Consider the following 21,815-nt stretch of genomic DNA (forward strand, 5'->3'; position numbering starts at 1 on the left):
ATCAATCATACCAAGAAAGTACACATCTGGTCTTGAAAAAATGTATTTGGTTTTACAAACATAAAATACAAGGTCTTCTTTCAGAATACCTTGTTCTGAACTACTGATCCAAAGGCAAAACACATTTTTTTCTGAAGATACACACTCTGTTTTAGAACAAAGTGGTGCAGGTGTCCTGGTTCTGGCCAGCACAGGGTTAATTTTTGCAGTAGCCAGGAAGGAGCATGGCTAGGACAATTCCATACCACCTTAAGTAATTTTCTGGGGAAGAGCTCTCTTCTGGGTCAGCATGGCCTAGCAGAGGAAGTGGTCAGTACTGCTGGGGGCTTCTGTGGGGTGAGCAATCACTTGTGAATCATTGGACTCTTTCTTGTACCCTCTGTCATTTGTACTGTTGCTGTTACTGTTTTCACTGCTGTTTCCAGTAAATTGTTCTGATTTTTACCTTCTGTGCCTCCAATTCTCCTCTCCTGCCTGGTACAGGGGAGAGCAAGGGGAGGAATGTGGAGTGGCTTCAGAGGGAACACTCTAAATTGGAGACTATCACTCCTAAACAATGTCTCTCCACAGAGAAAACCTATAAGATTTTATTGTATAGTAGGTACTAAAAACAGGAGGCAATTTGGGGGATGAACTAGGAATAAAAGCTTTCTTTGGAATAACCAGAAAGAATAACCAGGCAGTCCAGCACCAGTACTTACGCATCGTACCTCTGCAGTGCTGTCACTTTGTTCTTGTTCTTGTCAACTGTACCCGTAGATAATTGGAGAAAGTTGGGGTTTAGTTTGTATAATTCTTGCAGTAGTTTCTGTTCATATTCCTGGTGCTTACCCGCCTAAGGAAAGAGAAACTCACAATGAATGAATACTGGTATCATATATAAATTTATAGTTATAATTTTAAAATATATATAATATACCCATATATATGTCCCAAAGCTTAGTATTTTAGCCTTTACAACTTGTCAGCTCACTCCTGCCAAACTCAAAACAGTGCTTCTCACTCTCAGCACAGATGTAATCTCAACAGCTCTAAAGCTTGCCTAAAAATCACCTATTCATACTATTCATATTTTTGTGAGACTTCTAAATCAGAAAAGCATTGACAACCTTATTAGAACTTGCTCCTCAGTTCTAATCAAGAGCTTCACAAATATACCATAGAAATCACAAACAGTGACATTTCCAAGGCAGTCTGCATTTCATATTCCAACCATACTACGCTTTTCAGAAGATGGGAAGGAACAAAGAGTTCCTTTGAAACAAAAAGTTCTTTTGAAATGAAAGCAATTTTATATTAGCTTAATAAAACAGCAGAGGTGTATGACATGACAAACAGCATTTTCTAAGCAATAACTGATAAATCATTCTTTTTAGTAACTGAAATATTGAAATATTCTTTCAGCTAATTGAATCAACTGAGAACAATTTCTTGCTTTCAGAAATTGTGGAGGTCCAATTCAGCTCCAGAGTACTAGAATATGGCAAGTGAAGGAAAAGGGTGTTTTTCAGTCTAGCTTGCAGATAACATTCTGTGGCTTAATACAAAAAACAAAACCAGCAAAATCTACTCCTACCCCCAACACTTAGAGTAACATGTGAATTCCAAGATGAGCATTCATGGTTTTTGTAGGTTGCTACAACATTCCAACCTAAGAATTATTATTTGCAAGTTAAGTTTTATTATGAGTTGAATCAAGTTACAAAATAAAACAGTGAATTTGAAATTGTCAATAGCTTTTCTCTAGCGTTTCCAGATACTAGAAGATGTCCTCTAGCAAAGGAAACAAATGCCAAGATTAATGGTCAGGTCTTCTGAATCGTAAGTCTGAAATACCAAATTAATGATCTTCAGTATTGATTAAGAAGCTCTCACACTACTTGTACATATAAAATTTAACTCTCTGTAACATTAATTGATTCCTTACTATTTTGTTGGAACAAGAATGGAATTAATGCACACTCAATGTGCACATACCCTAGGAAAATTTTACAACCTAAAAGAAAAATATAACTTGGTTTTTTTTACAAAAAATTAAGCATGAATAGACAAAATACAAAAAAATAGTACTGCTGATAAACTACATTCCCTTATGGATGCCTGTAGAAGGCCAACTGCATCTCTCACTGAAATACTTCAGGTCAAACCTTATCAATGAGTTCATTCTTTTGCTACTTAATCCTCCAATTCTCCATTACTGACTGATCCTGAATGTGTCCTTAATGTAGTCGACGTACACACCTCTCAAGAAGGATTGAAACATCTGGTGTATGCATCATCTTACCCATTTGGTCAGTGTCTACACCCAAACAGCTACCTAAAGTATGAAAAATTGTGGTTCTACAGTATGGCTCACCTAAATGCAAACCTTGAGATATTCTGCACCCTGGAAATGCTTCTTTCACCATCCACTATGACTGTAGCAACTAGGCTGATGCACAGATTTGCACAATTAACAATTTGCAAACGTTAAGCAGATGAGTAACAAGAAACCTCCCTGGATCTCTCAATTTGCTTAAGTGACTAAAGACTGAATATCACAGCCACATACATCAGTGGTCAGTCTTAATTCATTTATTTGCCACACAAATGCAAGAAAGAAACAAGATTAAAATCCTATACAGAAGCTTGTAGTAATTGTATTTTATTTATAGCAGACAACCCAGAGGCCAAACTTGGCATTTCCAACCCACCTAATATTCCCAACTTCACTTTCCTAGACTTCCTGGAGTTCTACCAATTCTTTTTATTTTATCATCACTATGTTTAGGTCTATTAATTATTTAACCAAGAATACAAATCATCCATTGTCAATTTTTTTTAAAAATACAGAGTCAAAGTCTGAAACAATGAACATTCAATCTCATTAAATGGATCTGGAAATTCACTGACACACAAATGCAGAAAGGCTGGCACACCAAAAAAAACAATGTACTTAGCAGGTGTATAATTTCCAATTACTCTTAAGAAAGCAATATGAAATTCAATAAAAGTTTAAGCAATATAACAAGGAAACAGGGAAGGAAGATTCATGTAAGTCACCAAGATGATGTCAAATCCACTCAAGACTTCTGAAGAAACTCACACATGAAAATGAAATCCTGACCAAGGTACATAGCCTATCAATTTTAACTAGCAGTCAGGCCAGAGGATTGACAGTTTGCCACTGACTTCTATAAAAAGGGCTGTAGAAAAGATTCTGTGAACTACAGGCTGCTAAGTAAACCTCCATCCTTCCAAAGATTACAAGATGATAATACTAACAATAACAGTAATTTTTAAAAATAGAAGTTCATGGATAAACACAAGCCACTGGGATTGAATCTAAGTATCTTTTGTAAAGGGAAACCCTGCTTCACTAACATGAATTCTTCACAGAGTCAGTAAACATAAATAGAGAGGCTCCACAAAACTTTAAAAGAAGACATTTTTGATAAGGTTTCATACCAGCTATTTATTAATCTGCCATGGAAGAGAGTGTGAATTGAAGATGGTTCAAAGTGTAACTCTTAGGGTGCAGAAGCAAGCAATGAGCACTGATGACTGGCATCAGTTCTATGCAACACCATCAGCATGCATGAGAAAGGACTTAAAAGCAAGTTTTCTGCTGACAATATCAAGCTTTTTGGGTAATAAACTGTCATGTTGATAATGAGGAGCTTCAAAGGAAACCCAGTGAAATCGGTAAATAAGCAAATGGTGGCAAATAAGTTTCACCAAGGACATGCCAGGTGACACAAGAAGGGAAAAGCAGTTTAGACCATAGTAACCCACTCCTGATCTGTGAACTGGCTGTTACAGCCCAGAAAAAAAGATGCTGAGGTTACTGCCAACAGAGCTCAGAAACTGTTAGTTGATTATGCACTAGCCACAAAAGATGTGCTGGGCATCACTAAGAAGGCCACTTCAAATAAACTAAAACAAAATTAAAAAAGCATGTATCACACTACATACAGCACATTGAAAACTGATAAATTAAACCTGGCTTCCCCCACATCATGCATCTTATCTCTCCATCTCAAGGAAGACAAAGCTAGAAAAAATAGAGAAGGGCAACAGACACTGCAGAAATGGAGCAACTGCTTTAAAAAGTTTAAAAGACCAGAAACTGATTTGGAGAGAAAACTGGGAGAGACTAGATCAAGTTTTGCCATAACACAAAGGCAATGAATAAGGTGAATAAGGGGTTTTGCTTTCAGCAAGCACTATGAAGCTAAGATTAAGGGAAAGTTGACAAAACGAACCAGTTCCCAGTTCAACACAGGCAAAAGAAAGCACTTTACAAAACAGCTAGTGAATTTCTGGGGCTTGCTGCCACAAAAGACTAAAGGGTTGGCAGTATCGACAGGTTCAAAATGGATTTAATAAATTCATGGCTGACAGGTCTATAAAAAACTCAAAAGACTAGATGGGAATATACTCCCAAACATACATATGTAACAGATCTAGGTGGTGGGAGAAATACAGGAAAACATACAGGGAAGGTGGCCTGGTTTGTCCTTGAACTTTTCCTTCTATTGCAATTATCTGCTGAAATCCTCAGAAATGATTTGTAGAAAGTAATTAATAGGTATGGACATTCTTCTTTATTCTCCAGCTTACACCAGCCTAACATAAAGAAAATTATACTAGAACAAAATTTGTGCTGGCACTAAGGATGGGGACCCTCTGCTTCAGTGACAGACCACGTGCAAAAATGACAGCATGGATGCAAAGCTGGCATACTTGAGTTTAACAGCTTTACCACACCTCATGTAGAAGGATGGAGACAGACCAGAAATGGTCTTGCTCAGAATGCACCACATTTGAGACAGTAAAGCTACCCATTTACTTGGTTCCCTACTCTAGACAATAAGCATTTTGATGTTGAAATAGTAAAAAAAAATCCCAGCATAATTTTTTATGTGCTATTGTAGTAACCCTCAACGTTTTATTTGCAAATGGTTTCTAAATGCTTCACAGGTTAGGAGGGTTACTGGGCTTCAGACAGCATGGTCAGTCACAGCACAAGAGTCAATCCATAACTGTCCACACACCAATTTCACAATAAAACCCAGATCTGAACTAACTTCATTCACAGAGAACAAAAATGACACTACCTTACTTTAGTATGAAAAAAGGGAAAGTAGTTAGCTCAGGTTGTTTGAATTCCAGGCTAAGAGTTTATTTCCATCTTTTTGCCTTATGAACAGTCAGTGGACTTTTTAGACTTTAAAAACAGCATGCAATGAAAAAACTTGAGCTAACTGTTCTTTGCAATATCCTGGTTAATGACCTTTTGGATTTCAAAATTCATCACTGCCATAACATTCAGCAACACATGACACGTATTAGACTAAATCATAAACAGTAAGATGTATGTGGCACATTTCATGTGTTTCCCATTCACTACACTTACCTGCATTTCTTCTTTTGTGAAACTGGCTGCTTCATCACCTAGCTCATGTAGATACATGCAGTCTGGTTTTGGACACTGCATATTTTTTAGAAAATAACTGCAATATTTTGTTGTACCTAAGGATGCCTGAAGGAAAAAAAAATAAGTACTGGAGGTTAAGAATGCCTTTAACCATATAAGATAAAGTTATATCTAAAAAATTACCTCAAGATTTGAAATTCCACCATAATGCATTTTTTGATGCAGATGGAATAAAAAGTCCATTTATAAGAAATATATATATTCTTGAGGATTAGATAATTGGATGAAAATAAAAATGCATCCTAATCTATATAAATGCCTAAGTAAGAATCTCAGTAAATATTTGCATAATCATAAGGAGACATGTAAGCAGGGTCAGGAAATGAATAGTAACTAGATTCTCTATAGCCACCAATTTGGCCAAATCAGCCTGAAGACCTGTTTGCACAGACACCAAAAGGAAAAAAACCTTTGATTTCCCAGGGAGCTTTTGAGAGGTGTGGTGTACGGACTACAGAAACATTCCATAAAAGCAAACAGTGGGTTTTCACACTGTACTATTATGCTATACAACAAAAAAGCCACCGTAAGCATGGACAGGAGGTCCATATGTTTGCCTCAAACTTTGTTTTAAGAAGTTATCTGCCAACCCACCAAAACACTGCCAGCTGGATGCTCACTGAACTTCCAGTTTGAGATTAATACCAGGAAAAGAAGTCAAAAGCCAACACAAACAAAACTGTATGCCAATCCCTGATATTAATGTTCTAGCACACATATGCAAGAACACATAAATGTTACCACCTTAAGTGTTCTGCCGTCTACCACCACATTATTGACGCACTGTATGGCTCTGAGGGCATCTTCTGACCGGATGTAGGTTACATATGCACTGGCACTTGGACCCTAGGAAGAAAATACACTATTTAATTGTTTTTCTTTCCCCAAACAGATCTAATCATTAAGTCACCTTTTTAGCCCATCACTTAATAAACTGGTATATTAAGGGCTTGATGTTTTTAACAAGAAACTGACAAAAAAGGTAGTAACCATAAAAACTCATTTGTGATGCATAAAGAATGAAGAAAAGAGAAATGCATCAGTATGTTGCATTAATGTTCTAAAAATACTTAAAAGACATTTTATCCCCAAAATGCAGACTAGTGACTAAATGCTATATTGCTATTTCTTTGAAGTTTCTCATCCTGTCTCCTAATTTTCAATCTCTCTATGTTGCATTCTGCATCCAGCTTCAAGAGCCTGGTTGGAAAATGCCTCAGTAACTTAATGGTAGTTTGATCCTTTTTTTCTTTTTACACTCTTACCTATTGCTTAATCAGAAATAGGGAGCCCTAGAATCACTCTGCACACATGTATTCTCTCAAGGAATTAAAGTAAAAAAATGACAAAGACCTCTGACTTACCTGTGAGCCTGCATATGATGTGCTGTTATTAATGACAACTTTATGTATTTTACCAAACTTCCCAAAATATTCTGGTCGTTTCAAAACCTACAAGAAAAGAAAGTTCAAATGGTAAACTTATAATTCATACAGAGGTGTACTTATTCTTTTGCAAAACTGTGCAGCTAAAACCTTTAACTAATAAAAAACAGGTCTCTCCTAAAAGAAGAGCACAAAGATTTAGATTTGTTTACCCACATAAAAACATGGTTACTTGCAATACAAAGTATGTTGTCACCACAGAACTTGAATGACAAATATCCCACATTTCATGTTGTATTTTTAAAAATTCTTTCAGTACTCTGATTACCCAAATCCCACCCTGGTAAAATATATCCCATTCAGCATAAGAAGTTCCTGTATATACCTGTTTTATAATTTGATTTAAAAAATAAAATCACATTAATTCTCATTTCCAAATAACCATACACCTTAAACTTGCATTCAGCTATATTAATTACTAGGTATAAAATGCTGAATCCTGACTGCCATTCCCCACACTCCAAAAAAAAAGGGAGTAAACCAATTAGCTCAAGATAACCTCAAGTTTTCCCAAGACCAGACTAAGTAAAGGAAGACAAAAGAAAATTTCTAGGGACAATAAAAAACATTTTGGAATCAATATCATGTTGAAACGAATGAGGGATGATCCCATCCATAAAGGAAAAAAAATATTCATCTTGCCCTCCCAGGAATCAGTTAGCACTAACAAATCATTTAGGGACCCTGGGCAAATCAAGAACATCACCAGCAGATCAAGCAACTCTGCTGCATAACCATTACCTGTGCACCAATGAAAGTGGAAGCATATTTGACATTTATACCAAAAGCTTTTTTTTCCCATTTCTGTGATGGAAGAAGGTATAAAAGTACTGACTACTCAGACTGAAACTAGACAAAAGGGCATTTCTAGTTCTAGAAAATAACCTGAGAGGTTATTATAAAGGAAGATTTGATCCTCTGCTCCATCTTCATATTAGCATTGGATAGTGCAGGTGAACTGAACTGATCCAAGAATTAAACTACCCCTCTCCCTTCCCAAGCAAGCATCAATGCCTTCAAGAACTAACAGCATCACACTGGGAACATCCCAAAGAACTACAGGGTATGTTGTATAGACAACCAGGCATTCATTGTCCCTTCTAACTGTTCTTCATTTGGTCTACACCCTCTTGAAACATACACCCACCCTGAAGGCATCATTCCAGAAGAGAATGACAATCCTAAAGAAACCTCCCTTTTACCTAAGCATACTGCAGATTATACTCCTGGTACAATATGACAGCACAGCCTTCACAATTCTCCTAAGAGCACATCAACAGAAGAGGATCCACTTTACTCCACTATGATCCACAGACATATTTCCAGAAACAGCACATAACAGCCAAGCTCCCATTCCAAATAATCTCAATTTATGAAGGAGGTTTTTGCCTGCTTAAGTAGAAAACTTGAATATAATGTATACTTTTTTTAGCTCATCTCTCTCAGGCTAGGTTTCTTGAAAGATCAAGTCATCTTGTGCTATATATGCAACATTGAGTAAGTACACACTATTTTCTGGTATGTCATTGAGATACTGCTACCAATACACCTAGTGCAGCACATCCCCACCCCCCAAATCAACCCATTCCTAGTTACTTCAAGTATTCAGTGTAAAATTATCTGAGGTGTAAAAAAAAAAAAAAAAAAAAGAAATCAACTGTATTTAACTACTATTTCTCTTAATTACAAATCCTCCATCTGGTCAAAGAAATTAAATTTCAATAATAAATTCATACTGAATTTTTCAATGGTAAAATAGCCCCAAGCCAGTGCTGACAGTTGCTTGCAAATACTTGCTGCTATATTTCAGTACTCACTGAAGTGTTATACACCAGATCAGTTTTAACTTGATTTTTTTTCTTCCCTTCTTATCCTCCCTTTTTTTCTCCTTCACTAAAAGCAGCTTTGCTTTTTACACTTGTTCTTTAACAGTCTAGCAAAATACAGACCATACTCTGAGACCTCAGAAACAGCCACTTCTGTTTGAGACTTCTCCAGATAATTTAGTCTGATGAAGTGAATTTAATCTGGCACTGTAATTTTGAAGACATCTATGTTACCCTGTAGTACATTTCCTCCATATTCTAATTCAAGATACTTTTATGCATTAGCACTTACTCCATTGGCCACCTGCACCTATGACTGATGATGGAAGTAAATAAAGCATTTTAAATATAATCAGTTTTCTCAAATGAAAACCTTATTTTTGATGATGCAGAGTAGTAGGTCAACTTTTTCTGGGGTCTTCCTCTTAGTAACTTTTTCCCCACAGCTTCTTAAGGACATAATCCTTATGGTTCTTCCTAGTATATACTTCCAAGGGTTGGCTTTTTTCTTCTGTCCCTACAGGTTTGTGTGATACTGTATATCAGTTCTTTGTACTCCAACCAAACTCCCATTTTAGAATTGGTGATTCACGACATAGCTGTATAGTGCCAGCAGATCCAGCCTAGGAATATGAGTACCTGAACAGCCCTTATGCTTATTTTTAGCTTAAAATCAAGCTCCCATTATTAAACAAAGAACAATTCCCCCCCCCCCCCCAAAAAAGAAAAAAAATCACAGAGCACCTGTACTCCCTAAGACAGAGACAAACACTTATTGAGGGTATTATGGAGCAGGAAGCTAAGTTCCCTTAAGAAGTGGAGGCCTCATAGCAGCAAACCATTTCAATACAGCTTAATTTTGTATCCTTCAGAGAAACACAAGAATATTCCAATGTTTCATAGCATCAAGTTAAGAGCAAGATCTGTAAGTGTGAACTGCTCACCTCTGGATCTGCTAGGCGCTGAGATAGCCCTACCACGAAGACAAGGTTCTTCTGTACAACCCGTACACTGGCCAAATGTTTGCGATTCTCTGATATCTTCTGTTTCCTCTCATTTTGTTTCTGTTTCTTTTCGTTTTTTATCCTCTGCAGCTCTTCCTGGGAGAGTGGTTTGTACACTGCTGGATCTTCTGGATATGGCTAAACATAACAAACAGCATTAAAACAACCCATGTAAGAAACAACACCTTCGAAAACCATTAATCACCATGTTTTAATGTAAAAATTTCTTTATTATACTGATCTGATTGTTATGGACACCCACATTATAGAGGCATACTCAGTCCTTTGGGAAGGGTAAACTTCTTGCATTTACATGGAATTCTTCTATTTATAGACATAATATTGATTTGGGCAACCAAATTCTAACCCAGCTGCCTAGTCAATTTGGTAATATCACAAGCAGCTACAACATGACAGCCAACACATCCTGTTATAATTTCACTAACAAGAGCTTAGTGTAAGTAGGATGAAAGCATGCACTTTATATTTATTTCTGATACAGATCTGGGTACTTAAATGTACTCAAGACATTTAAGTATCTTTAAGTATTTCTGAGATAAGAAATGAAAATACAAATGTAGTTTCAGTGGTCCACTAAGTTCAAGACAGTAACATCATTATACTACTCAAAGTTTACATGGTTAATTTCTAGTGAAGAGACAGATTTCAACACAATTAATGACAGTATTCTTGCCATGCTTATGTACAAGTTTGAAATTTGGTCTCTCCATCCCTACAGGTAACTCCTCACAGATATAACACTGTATATTTTCATCTCAAAAGTATGCAAGAGAAGTACAAGTATCCTCAGAGTTACCTAGAAAGACCGCTCTATTCATGCTATAAAGGCACTATTTTAGCTGGGTCTTGCAGACTACAGTGCACTGTCCTCTGCCCCAGATTACTCCTCAAAGCAGTCCCACATTCCTTACCTGCCCCAGTTTTTTCAGACTGAAAAGTGAGGTTTCACACTGTACACAGAAAGCAATGCTAAGCACAAAAACAAGTACATAGAACATATCTCAAACAGAAGGAAGAGTTTCTAAACACCAAGTAAAAAATGAGAAGAGTACAGGAAATGTGAATTAAGACAAAGACTTAAGACAAAGAAGCTAAGCTCAAGCTCACCAGTATGTTGAACTAAGGTCTTTGCTTGTACTACCATAACCAAAGCTTTCAGTGTGCAAGTCCAACAAAAATGAATTTAACTTTTTCCTTACTGTCTTAATGACAAAAGTACAAAACTAGCTGTCATACTAAATAACTTGAGAAAAATCTACAACAGATGAAAATGTTTAGGTTAAAAGCATATCTTCCTCATAGTTGCATGATGTTACTCCAAGAGCCACCAAGTGCTCAGACCTGATAGCCTTCTGAGTATATCCCCAAACAAATCGAAATCCATTCTTCAGTTTAAAGTTCAGCATGGTTAAGCTACACATTAGATATCTTCTGCAAATATGCTACAGTTGACTTGAGCAGATGGCATCTCACAGTCAAACATCAAGTCCTCTGGAACATGTTTTAGTATCATGAAGGAATTTAAATGTGTAAGATACTTTAGCAGGTGTCCTTAACATGATAGGTGTCCTTAACATGAAAACACAATAAGGGCTCAAGTTACTCTTGAAGAACAGTCAAAACCATAACATTTCTCAAAAAGATATTCAGTATTACTCTGATTAATTACTCAGTTAACTCAGATAACACTGAATACATTATATAGATTTCAAAATATACTTGATGAACACCAACAACCAACTTGTAAGGTCACTTGAGATTTGCTATAGCCAATTATTATCTTGTGTTTTAACACATCTACATATGAGGACTTCTGAGCTGCAGAATAATTTTACACTTAATGAGCTTCTCAAAATCTGTATTAGTCAATCACATCAACTAAAGAAGAAAAATGTTAGGTTTTTACAGGAAAGAAAGACTACTCAGGGCAAAGATTGAGTTATCTCAGTTATCAGTGTGTTCAGATAGGAATGGGAAGAAAAGTGCACCAGTATAACAGATATAGTTCCAAAAATATGGCTTGCCCTACATCAAGTGATGTCCTATCTACAATCCATTCTTTCAAAGATTAATTCCTACTCCACATCCCATACTATGCAAGGCAAAACTTGCAAGAGTGCTGCTCTCTGGTACTGTGCAAGAAATGCATTAATGTTTTCAGTAGATTCAGTAAGGCTCCTGAAGGTTCAAGGAAACTACAGCAGTGTCAAAAGTCATCAGCTTCTTTCTTGCCAAGTCCAGCCACATTCAGAGCATATTCACAAGTGAGTAGCAAATCAGACAGGATATTCCTTCTCTGTACAGCTATTTGCTGCTGGAGGTACTGAACATGAATCAGGAAACATCCCAGGTAGCTCAAGCATAACCCTGAACAGAACATTTCTATGTCCAAGCAGTAGTTTGTATTTCTACAGGAAAGCATAAAAACTCCTAGTAGAACACAACTGGGCAGCTTGAGAATTAGGGAAAGAGAAATGTCTCCATCTCAGCAGAAAGCTTGAGACTAGCAGAATAGGAACTTCAGTCATTAAGTAGCAGCAGCAATTGGTGTCCACCATGGATAACCACACTTATCTGAGCACTAGATACTGTAGGGCTGTATTAAATACATGTTTTGTATGTGAATCACCCATATGACATGCTTCTAATGCTCCCAAGGAATAGGTTGATATGCTGACTTGCAGGACCTATAAATGAATCTGCACACATCTCTTGAATCCCAAGAATAACCCAAAAACAACTGAGGGGTAGATGATTTTCCTAGCTATGTATCATGTGTGGCATAATAAAAAATTAGGAGATATTGCACATTTAAAGAAGGTGGAAGGCAAATAAGCATAGCATCAACATCTCAGAAACTAATTCTAAAAAAAAATAGTATTAGAAATCATTTTCCTTTCAAATAAAGGACAAAAAATCAGTCTCCAAATAGGGAAATAAATTATTTCATCTTCAGAGTCATTGCTTCCCAGTGATGAAGTTCACAAACTTGGATGATGGTTCAACTACAAACAGGTGCATGCACTGCAGACTGCTGGAACAAGTCTCTGAAAGCCAAGCAAGGTGGATTGATAGCTGGTGTACTTCACAGCACCATTTGCTATGTTGTTTTTGCTGTCTAACCCTACAAATCAGAAGTAGAGAGAGGACTATACATAACAGAGCCTCCCAGGTTTTGCAACAAAAAAGTAGAAATGCTACTGACATGACTACAGCTTATTTTTTTAAAACAATATACTTGCTTAACATACTGTCTCTAATGCCTTAGCTGATAAAGGATTTGAGATCCAAACAAAGTAGCTACCTCTAGTGGTATCAGCATTGATGTACTTTCAGATGCAAGACATTAGGCAATATCAACATGACCAGTTCACTGACTAAGTTCAGCTGACACCTCTCACTTAAGTTATACCAGCACTTTTCAGACAAAAACACTGAGGTTCCAAAAACAAGTGTGCCATCATGGAATATGACCAAATTTTCTTTACACTAAGTGCAAGGTAGTCCCTACAAGAACATCACAAAAAGTTTGAATGTCTCTTGAAGTCTTTGTTTCTCTAATCAGAGAAAGACCTTGATGAATTCTCAGTCTTCCTGACTAATTTGGTCTTTTTATTTCAGTTTTGTTTCCTTTCAGACTTTTTTTCCCCCATTTCCCAACTGTTGAAAGCTGAGCTGTGATTTATCAAGCACTTTGCTTTTGTCATTCCCAGGTAGGCCACATTCCTTCCACAGAATGGATGCACCAGCATTTCCCACTTGTTGTCTTGCTACCAAATAGGTCCTGAAACAAGAAATACAAAGGAAATGAATAAGGTTTATGCACAGTATACACCATTATACTTACATTTTAAAAAGAAATTTCCTATCTATTTCAAAATATCAATTGCTGCACCAAACTACTCAGTTGTGGGATAAAAAGCATAAGAAGAAACACTGATATTTGGAGACTGTGCATTAAGACTAAGTCTTCCTTTTACACAGAAGTAGTAAGAGAAACATGGACAAAGCATGTTAATTTCTTGATCATACATCTAAGCAGTATGCTATTTCCCTCCATCTCTAGCACAAGGTGCTAGATCTCTCATAGGAGAGATAAAGGACACTTAGTCAAGGAACTGGAGAAAAAGTCAAAGCCACGCCACAGGAACAACTGTCTATCAAGTTGTGTTATTTGGTGGAAGAGCAAAATACTTAAGAAACATGAACAAGCTAGGTTTTTTTGTTGCTGGATTAAAAAAAGTGCAGGAACTGACATTAAGGGCTAAGAGTGGCATGTTCTAATTAAGCAATTGAGACAGGATGTATTATTCACATGACAAACAGGAGCTAGACTGCTGAATTTTACAGAAAGGATAATAGAAATATCCCTGCAAAGAAAAAGCAAGTCTGCTGACAAGCAAACCAGCTTCTGGCTACAGAAATCTCTTCTGAAGACAGCATATTTTCATTCTATTTTGTCTAGTTAGCAGCTATTTCACTCACAGTTAAGAAATCAATTAACTGGAAAAAACCAGAAGCCTTGCTTGGTATCTTACAACTGGCTATACCTACAATTCTGAAGGGCATCAGGAACCCAAAGCCAGATAGCTCCATTTTTTTTTTAAGTAGGTACTTTCGGAGTTAGTGAATTAAATAAAAACAATTTCTATTTCTCTAGAAATAAGGCTTTTTCAAGGCTATTTCAGAAGATTTTAATGAAGTTTAGAAAGTTTTTAACATGTTAATAGTAAGATGTACCAGTTTCCAACCAGCATTTAAGTTTAATTCACACTAGCACCTTACTGAAGAAAATGCTTGTGTACTACTATTATTCACAGGAGGAAACTTAAGGCAGACTAAATCAATTGACTGCAACGACATGAACGTATTCTGCATGTGCAGATATTAAGTTATATGACAGTTCAAACACACAGAAGTACTCTCTCCTGGGCAGAAGAAACCACATGCTAACATCTTCTCAGTTAGAAGTGAATTAAAGAAGCCTAAGAAGATAATGGTATATATGCAATGCACAGTTAAGATCTAATGGCATACGTGCCACCACAGCATTCAGCCAAGCTATTTTATTACAGACCTTTCCAAAATCTCCCCCAAACACTTCAACCAAAACCCCTGGACATGGGGTTGTTCACTGCTCCTCTCCATGGAGTAGTGCTCAAATTACTAGGTAAGTCACACTGCATTCAGTAACATTGGCACAAATAGCAGGTTTCTATTATGTAATTGTAAATAACAAACTCATCCTTGTTTTAATATATGTTTATCTACAGTCCATTTCACAATAAGTATCCTCCACTGGTATACTCATCATAACAATATGGCATACCGGTTTAAACCACTGTACCTACTATAAACTTTCCTGCTAAAACTTTGCTGCTTTGCCATGTTCTGTGCTTCAGCATTTTAAGTGGCCACAGTCAATGTACACCATAGTAGCTACAAACAGAAAAATGCTCAGCTCTTTCCCCAGAAGCCTTACTATGCACAGACAGCGACTACGTAGACACACTGAACACAAATACACATACCTGGTTCCTTCTGTCCAGCACACTTCAAAAGATGGCTTCTTCACTTATTTAATGCTGTAACTCTGTAGCTCAAGACTATTTATTCCCAAGATCCTGGTGTGGTCTCTGCATCACAATGTCTTTGTGCCACAGAAGAGATGTCCTCCTCAGCCGGACTTCTTCAGGCCAGTCTCTTACAATCCAGCGATACAGCTCCAAATCCACTCAAGAATATCTTGCAGTCCATAAATGAAGAACGTATCAACATAATCCTCATCTGTTATGAAAGATGATGTCTCCTTTCTCTCCAGGAGTGGCCAGTATGTTTCACTCCAATCATAGCACTTGAGGTTTCCTCATGAACAGTTTTTCTGAACAAACTGTATCCAATTAGGCAAAATATTTGCACATCCAACCATAGGGCAGAGTATTCCACATTAAGAGGTGAGCATATTTTAAAAAAGTCAGACACCCAAAACCAGTGACTAGCACACTGCTTCTGTGATTCTTCAAATACATTTCACAAACTTCAAATAACAAACAGGTAAGAAGTAGTGTAACCAATCCAGGAAAACAAAGCGACTTAGACAAGGAAATCCCAGAAATCTCGTGTTGTATCAGAAGAGTAGAAATCTTCTTGTACTGTAGGAAATTACTATACATCATGTGTCATCTACAGCAGGTATCCCAAGTGGAGAATGATTTGGCTGATAACACGTGGCTCTATCTTGCAGAACACGGAGCTCAATTATTGCAGCAAATTTACAGAAATTTTAAACAAACATGCTGCTGTGGGAGAGCCTTCAGGCTTTCAGAGGCATCCAAACACAGGTCAACAGTAGCAGCTCTAGCGTGGCCAAAGCTCAAAAGAGCAGCAAGAAAATATGACTGGAAGTGCTTATAAAATACTGTGGCAGTGAATAAAGATAGTGAGGCCCAGTAAGATTACTGGGGGGCTGAAAAGGAAGCTGTAACATGAGACAGGAAGACAAGAGAGGCATAAACTAGGGACAGGATCATTAAATAGGATTAAATAGTAGGAGAACAAGAAGACATAAGGAGCTGCAACTACAAGAAGAGAAAGGCCAGGCAAGAAAGTTACAGTCAAGGGAAGGCATTAAAGACAAGAAGATACTGAAAAGGCATTTTATTAAACACTGAAGATAAGGAAATACTGAGTTTAAGCAAAACACTAGAAGGAGAAATAAAATAATTCAAAAGAAATAACAGGCAACTTAGTGAAGTTGACATTTACAGTTGTGGCCAACCAAATCAGCCAGACATCAAGACACAGGGAGATATCAAGTACTACCTTCAAGCATCTGTCAACAAGATCAGAATACTAGACACACAGTCTAGACTTTGAAATGCTTCAAAATTTAACACCACTGGATATCTTTCCAAAGGTTTTTATACATTTAGTATCCACTAAAATATGAATTAAAAAGCTCCAGTGCCACAACAAAACAAGTAGGTCTCTATAAACTTGATTCTCAGTCAGCTCTGTCAGTTTAGCTAAACCTTAGCTCTCAGCAAACCCAATGCTGGAATACTCACTATTCTTCCTGAAAAGACTCTGTTAATGCATTAGTACTCCCAGCTCAAAGAATTTTTATTTTTAGCAGTTCTCACAGCATCAGCATGCCTTAGTTCTGATCCGAAGCTTCCCCTACCAATCCGGTTCTGAATTTAATAAACCAAGACCAGCTGTGTCGTAACAGCTTCAATACATATGCAGACAGAATCTGAAAGATCCAACACCTCACCCTTGATCTAGGCCATGGCTAGATGATTGTCTTTGGTACCAACACAACACAAAAGCCTTGTGAAATATGCAAGACAAGCCGCTGTTCCAGGGATTTACCTTTCTGCAAGCAGGACAAAGTCCATTCTCATCAGTGCGAATACGATGCCAACAGAAACGACAGATTTGGTACCCACAGGTGCAAGGGAAGAAATTGATGTCATCAATTTCCAGAGGCTCCATGCAAAGAGGGCATTCCACAGGGTCTTCCTTAGCGTCAGGGCTGCGAGACATCTTTATATGTTCGCAGAGCAGCAAAAGTTTATAATAACTTAATAGACCAAGAAGGTCAGCACTTGAAGGTCTGTAAGAGGGAAATAAAAAGAAAAAAAATTATTTAAACTGTGTACAACTTTTCTTTTGTACCTTTTAACATTTCAGGTTTTCATCACTTTTTCTTCTCCCCACACAAGTTATCTACTAAAACACAAGTTTCTGCCAAATCGATTTGATTGTCTTTTCCTACTTACAAGCCTCACAAATAATAAAACGGTGGTACTGGTGATGCACCCTCCCCACCTGGACAGACAAGCACTTTGGTAGTTCACTGGCCTCTTTGGGTTTCAAAATGCAGATTGCAAAGAAATCAGTGTATACCATACATTGTTGTATGCTATGTACATTAACCTCCTTTAGCTACTCCTTTCTTGAAGTCCTTTACAAACCCAAAGTCAAATCCTTGAATGCGGGATTTTATGAACAATTTATTCCTTTGCTCAGAGACTTGGAACAATGAGATTTGCAGTAACATTTAGGTCATCCATTCAAACTTTTGAGGTTACAGAATTAACAAACAAAACCAAGGAAAGCTTCTTACTCAGGATAATTTATTTATTTTGTCTATCTCATTGTTTTGGTCCAGAGACTGATCTGAGGTCAGCCTTAGGACTACTTCATTAGCAATGATTTTTAAGGTACACATCATTCTACATGTGTCAAACTTCCATCCAAGTCAGCTATCTTTTTCATCAGCACCCAATTCACACCAAAGCCAAAATACACACAATGTGGTTGAAAAAGCTCAAGTTTTAATTTGGAGTGCAGCCACAAGAAGATATTTCTGAACGAGAATTTTGAAGAAGGCCAATATTCAAGTCACTATTAATTTCCTGAAATCAGCCATTTGAGTATGCTTCTATTCTCAGTTTAAGGATGCAGCACAGGAAATTTACTTTCAGATTCAAAACAAGACACTTGGAGTCACCACTGAGAAAATTAATGTGGGTTGTTTTCTTCTTATTTCTTTAAGTGACACTCTGGATATATGAAATTGTATCCAATCTCAACAAGCTGTCTCCATCTGCTGCACGAGATATGCATGTAGATGGGGCAGAAATCAAGGGCAACAGTAGAATTTTTAGGTGGACCTTTGGAAGAAAAATAAAAGGAACAAATGAACAAAAACTAAAAACCCATTGATAAATAGTGAAAAGATGTGACCAGAATTGATAGCTGGATTGTCATACTAGCTTTAATGAACTACACCACTTCTTTAGAAATAAGTGAACTCTAAAGTTTTTAAAATACAGAATTATTTTTACAACCATGTTTTTCCCAAAACATCACTAATGGAATTATAATTGAACCACACACACAAAATCTGGAGTCCCCCTCTACTCTCCCAAAAAGTTTTCTGTTTCATTTCTAACCAAAAGCTACTGGATTGTGTACTGACCAGTATTTCTCCAGGCTTTTACGAGAAAATCCAGAAACCAAATCTCACACACCTCTATCTGAGGAAGAGTGACATTCAATTCTGTCCCTGGAAACAAGATGACTGAATTGTTGTGAGATCAAACCCTTGCTCACAGATTTCAGTATGGTCTGATGTTAGCCTTACATAGCACTGATTTAATACTTTTACCACCCCCCTAAAAAAGAAAAACCAAGCAATTGGTTGTATTTTGATCTTCCTCACCCCATATCATACTTTCTTGCATGAAGTCTATCTTGAGAAGACCAAGAGGTTCCAGCTCAAGTTGGGACCCCCCACCTTACTGGACCAGATCTGTCTAGCATCAGTCTGCAATACTCATTCCTGTCTGCACACCACTTCAGGGACAGAAATTCCTCTACAAGCAGCCAGGAAAGAACCCTGAGGAGGTAAAACCACACATGCAATCAAAGCACCATCCAAATACACAGCAGAGAGCGTATAGCTTTATATGGGAATGGCTGCATTGTCACCAGGTTAACCTGCAATCACAGGCTGATACCAGAAGACCAGACTACCTGCAATTCCAACTAGTTTGGTAGGCAGTATATCCTCCAAGCACAAAGTGTACTTCTGGTAAACATATACCAGTGCCCTTGAGAGAAATGAAATGACCACAAAAAAGTAAGGATGAGAGAACAACTATCAGATGCTGTAAGTGTAACTTCTCTATATAGTATGCATTAGCAACAACACTGTCCTCTTTCTGACTGTCACAATGACTAAAATCAAAAAGTTAAACTTCTATGATAATACAGCAGCTTTCATTTCATTATCTGTGCTTTCATTCATACTATATTCACAATCATTTTGACAGTCTCAAAACCAGGTTCCGGAAGTTTGCCAGAGTTTCCTACAAAGAATGCTAGCAGAATCTGACCTGAAGGGAAAAAAGGATTACTTTGTTTGGGAGCTTTGTTTTAAAGAACACATCCCCACTGGCTGAAAAATGGGAGGGACTGTTAAAAGGCCCCAAAACATCATTTAAGTGGTTATTAGGCAGATAACACACACTTTTACAGTAGCCTGTAAACACTTTGTGTAAGCTTTTCACACTTGTACAGCAACAAAACCATAACAATATGAAAATTACTTTAAATCAAAGGGATAAACTCAACAGATTTTGTTCAGTTTGGCTTTGGATTTAACTTTGTGACAGATCTCCCAACAACAGGTCAGTAAGCACTCCGTCTATTCTTTATACTTCATACTCAATCCACCACATGCTCAGCAGCTCTGAGCCTATTGAAACACATTTAAGTAAAGCTATACTAGTACTAGTGAAACTGTAGTTAAAAGAGAAACTTTCACCGCTACAGTAAAATCACTGAACTGACTTAGGAAGTTATTATTTGGAATCTCCACTAAGAAATGTCATCAGTTCACGTGGATAAAAAGCATGACATATTAGCTAGTGCCTCTGGGATATGCAGATGAGCTCTAACAAAACTGCAACATAATTAACATTTATGAGCTGTTTAAGTTAACACCAAGAGTTCAGCAGCTGCTAGCAATAATGTCAATAGCTTGCTTCAGTCAGCAAATGGCCTGTTATTTTACAACAAGGAGTAAGGAGCAGCTGTGTGCCATGTTTCTTGAAACTGAGGAAATATTTATTTACTTGGCCACAGACCATTCAAGCATCCCATTTAGAGATTCTCCACTGGAGTGTGTCTCCATTTCAGAAGGGTTTATATACCAGGATTTGTGTCTGAAATCTGCATCGGAACAGTGCTTGTTTCTTTTCAAAACTGGAATAACATGCAGAGTAAGGCATCAAAAATGCATTCTGCATATAGTTCATGCACTACCAAGAAACACAGAGTAACTAGCCAGCTCTAAGACCATTCTGAACAATTCCAGATAACAGCACAGGAAAAGTAATGAAGCAATAGCAAAAAACAAAAGGCAGTATTATATGTTGTGCTTGATCCAGAGTATTTTGTCTTTGGGATCAAGTTCAAAGAGATGAAATTAATCAGGTCTCAGGAGAAAAGGAAGAAGATTGTGCACATCTACACATGCTTTACAAGCAGATAGAATTTGTACACACATATCCAAAACTCCAATGACTGAAGTCAAACATGGCTCCAACAGTTCGCCATCCTGTTTACAGGACACTATGCCAAAATATTCGCACAGATGAAGCAGAAGTGGACAATGTCCAGCAGCATGCTTGAGGTGTAGCGATTTTGTAAAAGATAATATCCAAACTACAGAAATATGAAATTCTGTGCTTTATCCCTTGTACTGTACCAACTAATAAGTTCTTTTCCAAACACATACGGAATGGAAAAAATGGAGACATTTTTATTAAGTGCTTACTTAGCAGATGGCAGCTGTGTCTAATCAGCTTCACCAAACAATTGTTACTCCTGATAAAATCCTCTGGACTTTGCAGCTGAGGAAAAAGTGATCCTACTATTTGAGGGTACTGACCTAAACACAACTTCTAATATACCTAGTGATTTCAGCCCATTTAGGATGCAGATGCTCGCTGCCTTTCTCTCTTGCACTTGAGGTGAGCAAACAAGTTTAACTTCCAGCAGTGTATCTTCCCTATTTAATTTTAAAAGGGGTCATAAAAAAAGGAGGGGAGGAGGCAGGGGAAAAAATAAACTTATTATGCCTTGTTTTTCCTCAACAGTTTGAGACTTGACACACACTCCTCATCTCTCCAAAGCAGACATGAGAACATCTCCATTTGCTAGCAGTTCATTTTAGTAAACACGTCCCTTACAGTTTAAGTTCTCCTCAGGAGGGGCAGCTAGCTCCAGAGAAAACAGACACATTCTTCTTCTCACACAATGGAGTGAATCCAGCCTTGCTACTTGCTTTAAGAAAACACAAATGTCACAGACAAAAGTTCTCAAAATCTAGTTATGAAAAAAACTCAGTAAAGACTCACATCCCAGAAAGTATTTGGAGACTTAGGGCCTCTTGAAGGAAAAAAAAAATCCAGACATGCATTAGCTAATGTTTCACTTGAAGTTGAAACATACCTGACACTTG

At 37.3% G+C, this 21,815-nt stretch overlaps 1 protein-coding gene across 4 annotated transcripts in view; it reads right to left on the reverse strand.

Moving 5' to 3' along the window:
• CNOT4 (CCR4-NOT transcription complex subunit 4) overlaps positions 1-21,815 on the reverse strand; it is a 76,802-nt gene that overhangs the window by 26,290 nt on the left and 28,697 nt on the right. For all 4 annotated transcript variants that reach the window (XM_071423177.1, XM_071423179.1, XM_071423176.1 and 1 more), the window contains exons 2-7: positions 17,150-17,393; positions 9,695-9,892; positions 6,844-6,930; positions 6,224-6,325; positions 5,399-5,524; positions 711-835 (exon numbers count right to left, since the gene is read on the reverse strand). In XM_071423177.1, coding sequence (XP_071279278.1) covers positions 711-835; positions 5,399-5,524; positions 6,224-6,325; positions 6,844-6,930; positions 9,695-9,892; positions 17,150-17,323 — 812 coding nt within the window. In that variant the 5' untranslated portion in view covers positions 17,324-17,393. The remainder of the gene's footprint in view (positions 1-710; positions 836-5,398; positions 5,525-6,223; positions 6,326-6,843; positions 6,931-9,694; positions 9,893-17,149; positions 17,394-21,815) is intronic.

The sequence above is a fragment of the Agelaius tricolor genome, unplaced genomic scaffold (genome assembly GCF_023055355.1).
Source record: "Agelaius tricolor isolate 1412-34295 unplaced genomic scaffold, bAgeTri1.0.p SCAF_3, whole genome shotgun sequence".
Classification (NCBI taxonomy): Eukaryota; Metazoa; Chordata; class Aves; order Passeriformes; family Icteridae; genus Agelaius; species Agelaius tricolor.